Source organism: Suncus etruscus, chromosome 4 (genome assembly GCF_024139225.1).
Source record: "Suncus etruscus isolate mSunEtr1 chromosome 4, mSunEtr1.pri.cur, whole genome shotgun sequence".
NCBI classification, from domain to species: domain Eukaryota; kingdom Metazoa; phylum Chordata; class Mammalia; order Eulipotyphla; family Soricidae; genus Suncus; species Suncus etruscus.
In genome coordinates, this window is record NC_064851.1 from 95,862,929 (window position 1) to 95,869,821 (window position 6,893).

Genomic DNA, 6,893 nt, shown 5'->3' on the forward strand with positions numbered 1-6,893 from the left:
AAAATCATATGTGCTTATAACTTTTGTATTAACACTGGATGGGTACATTTCAATTTGAAATAATGAAAAATTCCCAGAGATTTTCAAAGCAACCAAGCCTCAAGATAGCTATCAAAATTATTACATCTTGATGTATGAGAGAAAAAAAAACTTAAGAATCTTTTCCCCTTTTACTAATTCTGTCTTGTCACAAACTCACTGAGTAACTTTATTTCAAGTTGAAAAACTCAAAAGTCACTTTCTTCAGACAGACTTTCCATGGCTTCCTAAAAAGAAAAAATAAACTTAGTTAAATAAACATTTGATTCTGCTTTTGATAGAAACAAGTAAATAGTTAAAAAAAAAAAAGCTATCACACCTTTGACTCTTTGGCAATAATGTGTAACACACCATGACATCACTGTAGTTCTATATTAACAAATGCTTTGTTATTTATTCTAAGAGTAAGTATCTGCTTTATATAAAAAATATTAAGGTTTCTGGAATTTAGCAGGTGAAATACATTTTATAATATTTATTTTTATTAATTAAAATTGTTTTGTTTTGTTTTGGTGAACACAGCTGGCACTGCTCAGCTCATCAGTGCTCAGTGACTATTTAAAACATGTTTAATGCAGATGGCAAGCTGACAGTTGATGCAGAGGTGATACAAGTAAGTGTAGAATATCAGACAGCACAGTTGCTAAGACCATAGGTCTTTGGAGCTGACCTTTCTTTCTCTATTTTAGGAATTCTCCTACTTTCAAATCTTTTGAGGAGAGGGTTGAGACAACTGTCACAAGTCTTAAGGTACAGATGAAGTGAATTATGTGTCATTGGGTCATTGAACCAGGACAGCTTAACTGTGGCTGCCATTAGCTCCGAATACAGGGCTGCCAGCATTCTCTGCAGCCAAGAAGGAAAACTTGAATGCCAGACCTGTCTTTCACTGTATTATCACTAAGATGGGAGAGTGTTGCTGTGTCTAACAGAAACATCCATATCAATATTCAGGGGCTAATTATTTATCAAAGAAAATTAGCAACTGGCTCATCTCTTCACTGCTTAGCACCTCCCTAAAAATGTGAGAGGGGACTTTGGACTGGACAAGGGAAAGGTGAGTTCTGAATACAGGTATAAGTGAAGGTTCACTATGAACTCAGTGACTCTGGTTCTAAGATGGACTAATAAAAGTGAATTCCATATATTACCCTGCCATTTACCTCCATCAATTACCTAGACTTAACTATGAATCCACATGTTCAATAGGTGTCACAGAAAAAGAAAGTTGGAGTCTCAGATGTGCTCCTTTGTAATAATGTATTTAATCCTTCAGTATAAAACATGTTTATACAGTATGTTGATTATAAGGGAAGAGCTACAATTTTATTGAATTTATGGTTTGAGAATAGATTTTGTATACAGAAGGAAAAGCAGCAAAAATAAATCTGTTTCAATTCTAAAATGCACTGAACACTTAAATAAAAAAAAATTGGAACTACTCAAATTATTTTTAGATATCACCTTACCAGTGACTTAATTATATTTTAACACCATTATAGTTGTTTTATAAACAATTCTGTTTTGTATTTCCTACTTCTGGTATAATTATCAACTTATATATTCTTTAGCTAGATCAAAGTAGATATATAATCACATGTACATTATGCAGCTGCCCCTGAATTCCCTAAATTATTACTTACTAAAGGACCTAGGAACAATTACTGCTTTTGTCTTGGGAGACTTTTCTCCTTTAGGGAAGATCTTTCACATACCTTATTAGGCCTCTGATTAGGACATTATGGCCTTAGTCTGATACAATGACTCAGCTCTTGTCATACTTTCATTAGTCTGATATAGTGACTCAGCTCTTGTCATACCTTCATTGAGTTCATTTACTGTAATTTCTACTTGTATCATTTCATGTTCTGCTTATTAACACCATTTGAGTGTATAGGATCTTGTATGAGTCTAAATCACCTTCATTTGTCTGGAAAATTATGATCAGGAGGTACATACAGTGTCACCATCATATTTTGCTAGACTATCTAGTATTAAAACAAGAAATTCCAAAGGGGGAAAAAAAAAGATTCCTGAGTCAGTTCTCAACCTTTGGTTCTTAGTGTAGACAGTCCAAGGAAGATGGATTCTGTTGTTTTATTGACAAGGTCTGACATAGGACAAGTTGTACTTTTAGGTTTTCTTTAAAAGAAGAAGATATGAAGAAGCAAAAGAAGAATAAAGAACAACCTATTATCATTTTCTTTTAGGAAACTGGTAAGCTTATAGCTCACATATGATTAAAGTGTTTGATCCACACTCAGCCTCTTATCTTTTACACTTTTTCTGAAACTGGATGGTAGTTAGTGTCAAGACTTTCTTAAAAACAATTGCATGGATGTCTGCATGGCTGTTCTTGTTTTTTTTGTTTATTTGTTTGTTTTGTTTTTCGTTTTTGTTTTTGAGTCACACCCAGCAGGGCTCAGGGGTTGTTACTCCTGGCTCTATGCTCAGAAATTGCCCCTGGCAGGCACAGGGGACCTATATGGGATGCCGGGACTCGAACAACCATCCTTTTGCATGAAGGACAAACACCTTACCTCCATGCTATCTCTCGGCCCCGGCTGTTCTTGGTTTTAACAGAACTTAACTGAACTCACATTCCTCTTCCTTACCTATGTCACAGCCAATGACAAGGATCCTCTTTTTCTGTACAACAAGCAGTGGCTAGAATAGCAAATCATTATGTTTTATCCAAAGCCACACATTTCCTCAATATTATGAATTTCTGATTCATTTCTTCCTCTTGACTAAATAATATATGTATAAGTTAAGTACAATAACAGCTCAAATAATATATATAAGTTAACATGTATAAACAAATTAACAACATACTGATATATATATATAATGTATATAAGTATTACTGCATAGTTTATATTTGTGTATATAATATTCATATCTTCTTTTTCTAAATTTTGGACACTAAAGCTATTTCCTTCTGAGGGATCGATCCATAAACCAATAAGGATGAGTGAAATCCATTATACAATTATATGCAGAATTTCCATTCACAATCCTGTCTTGATTTAGGCTTGATTTTACAATACATCTTAAAGAGAATTATGTTTGTGTTTTTTCAAAATTATGTTGTTTTGGAATGCATGAGCTACTACAAATATCACCTCCAATCTATCACATACCATGTTATGTGCAACTGACAGTATTTCTTTCTTTACTTAAAACTTGATTTTACATGATATAAGCTTAAGTATTTATAGTTTAATAAATTTATTGAGTAATATGAATAAGACCCTTAAAAAGAAAAAAACATATATTTGCTTACTCTTTATTTATTGGTATTTTAGCCAGCTATTTGATTATGAAATTAAAAAGTCTAAGTCTTTAATTCAAATACAATTTTATACAAAATCCAAGTGTAATTTGAGGACCAAATGATAAATTCTTGGATGAAATACCATTATGGAGCTTAAAGCTTAGTGTTGACACATTCGTGTAAGTTAGTTCTTGCCCAAAGCACCACAGTGTGTGGTCATTAAACCTAGTTAGGAAAACCTTTTATTCTATCTACTCTTTCCTATGCCACAGTGCTTTATGTCAAATAGTTCTCTCATCCTATATTTTTCTGATTGATTTGATAAAATCAGAGGCTAGGAGGAAAATAATTAAAATCAAGAGGAAATCATCAGTAATTGATTCAATAATGTATGCCATTTCTATTGCAAAAGAGAATGCACATTAAAATAAAAGAGGAACACAGTTTTCACAGTGTAGGTTACATTTAATTAATCTATGTCTCTGGAAATAAGTGATTATAGTGAGAAACCCCATGATTGAAAACAATCCCTCCTTTTCTAAGATAACAGAGTGGTGGGTAACCAATGTTCCATCTCAGGGATCTACATCCTAAAGCTTCCGCGCCAAATTCAACTGGTTGCCTATTTTTGAATGAGTTTTAAACTAATAAAAGGTTTTTTATTTGTTAAAAAAGTCAAAAGAAGAATAATATTTTGTGCCTTTTGAAAATTAAAAACTACATAACATTTACACTTAAGTTTCTATGGTTTGGGTAGACACAGCCATATTCATTAACTTTGTTGTTTGTAGCTATTTTTAGCATTTATGACAAAGATTGTGTGCCTTCACATCTAAAAATATTAAATATCTGGTTCTTTTTTGAACAAGGTTTTTGATCCCAGGCAGAGTAAAGAAGTTCTATATTGTAGTTTAATTTAAAGGGCTGAGGGGGATGTAATGACATCTGGAGATAAGCCAAGGGTTACTCCTGGCTATGTGCTCAGAAATAGCTCTTGGCTTGGGGGACCAAATGGGATGCCAAGGATTGAACCCAATCTGTCCTGGGTCATCTGCGTGCAAGGCAAACACCCTACCACTGAGCTATCGCTCCAGCCCGGGCCTGGGTTTGTTTTTGAATGGCAGATCAGGCAAAACATGCCCCATTATAATTTTTTAGTGATCATTCAGGATAGTGAAACATATAAAGCAGTTTGGGAAAAAACAACATTATGATTGAGTCCATAACTTCTTCCCTCTTGATAAAGATCAGTGTGACCATTAGGAAGACTTATATTAAGCATTTTTAAACATTAAATAACCTTTCAAAGGGCTTTTTAAATAAGGAATTTTCAAAAATACTTCCCATATTTTTTGATTATATTGATTTCATAGTTTATTCATCATGAATAACAAGTATGTAAAGAAAGGAAGCCTGTCAAGCATAGTAACTTGATGTCTCTAAGAACAACTGTATATATTTTTAATTGAGTACCTAGCGGTACTCAAGGGCCAATCCTGGCTCTGCACTCAAATCACCTCTGGCAGGCTGGGGACCATATGGGATGCTGGGAATAGAACTGGGTCCATTCTGGGTCTGCCGCATGCAAGGCAAACGCCACACTGCTGTGCTATCTCTCCGGCCCCTACACATGTATATTTTTTTAAATAATTTTTATTTAATTAAAGCATCATGATTTACAAAGATATTGATAGTTTAGCTTTAGGCATAAATTATGTCAACCACCAATCCAGCTGTTAACTCCCATCACCATTGTTCTCATACTCCATCATCCCCACCTCCTAACCACTCACTCCATATTTCCCCGATGTCACCTTATCAAGCACATAATAAAATTCAGTGATAGCTATAAATCCAAAGCACAGACTCAACAATACACGCACCCGATTAAGATAACAGTTCTTAAGGGATCAGTGCTGAAGTCTTGATTCAATTCTCAGCTTTCTAAGTAGTTATCAGAAATAATACTCAGTTGAGCCACATTCCACCTTTTCATCTCTCAGAAAGCCAGATTTCCTTAGTGAATCCTAAGTAGAAATCATAAGTTGAAGTTACTTAAAGAAGGTTTATGCGTTTGTCAGTTTGGGTGAATATTTATTTGATTAAATCAGTTCTCTGTGTGAGCTGAGTGCAGATCCCAGATCTGGATTAACTCCTGGAGGAGCCTCCTTTCGAATTCTCTTCCAGAACCCATGCTTGACTGTGAAGAAACTTGATAGGACACTACATTCTTTCTCAAGTTATTTCTGAATTGAAACTTATTCAAGTTTTGGCATTATTGTTTATTTTTTTTAAATAAACATTACAGAAACTGAATCTTTATCTTTAAACAAACGGTTGCCTTTTTTTCAGACGAAAGTAGGCGGGACGAACCAGGGTGGAGGCAGCTTCGAAGAGGTGCTCAGCTCCACTGCACATGCCAGTGCGCAGAGCTCTGTGGGCGGCCCCCTGCACACTGAGGAGGAGCTGCAGTGCTAGAACCTTTCCATCGCTCTGGACATCCTCACTTGAAAACCAAGCCCCCTCTGCGGAGACCTAGGCCTCAACCCTCATCTTCAAATAATTTCTCTCCACTGATGATTAAAATGATTTCCATTTGTACGTGATCCTCGTACAACACACCTGACCATCGCACTTGAGTTTTCATCGTCAACTTTTATCATTGCCTCTCTGGAAACATAAGGATTGGCATAACCCCAGCCTTGTGTAGTTCAACGGAAAGTTTCCAACTCTAGCTCGTAGATGCTTTGGGTGATTCCCGGGACTGCTTCCCGGAAGTGTGTCTTGGCGGGTTCTCCACTTGCTAGTTCTGTCCCTGCGAGTTGGAGCATTAATACCATTTGTAGAAACGGGAATCCTCATTGCACATCTTCCAACTGCTTGTGATCTCTCACTCACATCAATTATGTACGTTTATTTAAGCAATTAAAAGTAATTGGTTTTAATGAGGTCTTTGAATTCTTAATTTAAATCTTCAGGGCTTTGTCTGAATTTAGAAGGTGGTGTCTGTGATTTTACAGAGGTTCTTTTAAGTCAAATCCTGTTGATTAGGTGAATGAGGAGGAGATAAAACTGTAAACTCAGCTACTTGGGCTGCTAAAAAGATCTCCAATTCTGAACATCTTTTTATGTACAATGAGTAGTGAACTTAGGGGAGAGATGTCTATGAGGGCAAGTAGAAACTGGGAGAAGCAGAGAGCTGCAGCCCCTTTCTCGTGAACTTCTAAGTAAGCAGTCTAATTTTAGTAGTAATAATTCTTACCTACATTATCGGATTATATTTGTTTCTAAATGGGGACATTCAGTAGTTATTAGGTGGCAGTGAAAAATCTTAGATGTTTTTTGTTTTGTTTTATTTTGGGGCCACACAGGGGCAATGCTCAGGGGTTATCCTCCAGATAATTTTTTAATGTGCTGAAAAGGTCTATTAACTAAAATTCAAAATTAAGTGTGTACAATTTACATTATTAATTTGTGTATTTTGTTAATTGTTCATTTATTAAATTATGCGAATTGGATTTGTGACCCTTCCATAATACCAATCTGAGCCTTTCTATTAATATGAATGGAGTACACC

General features: G+C 35.3%; 1 protein-coding gene across 1 annotated transcript in view; it reads left to right on the forward strand.

Moving 5' to 3' along the window:
- Nucleotides 1-6,266, forward strand: part of TPD52L1 (TPD52 like 1) — a 112,135-nt gene extending 105,869 nt beyond the window's left edge. Inside the window, exons 6-7 of the mRNA XM_049771148.1 lie at nucleotides 729-789; nucleotides 5,669-6,266. Coding sequence (XP_049627105.1) covers nucleotides 729-789; nucleotides 5,669-5,794 — 187 coding nt within the window. The 3' untranslated portion in view covers nucleotides 5,795-6,266. The remainder of the gene's footprint in view (nucleotides 1-728; nucleotides 790-5,668) is intronic.
- Nucleotides 6,267-6,893: the final 627 nt, after the last annotated feature.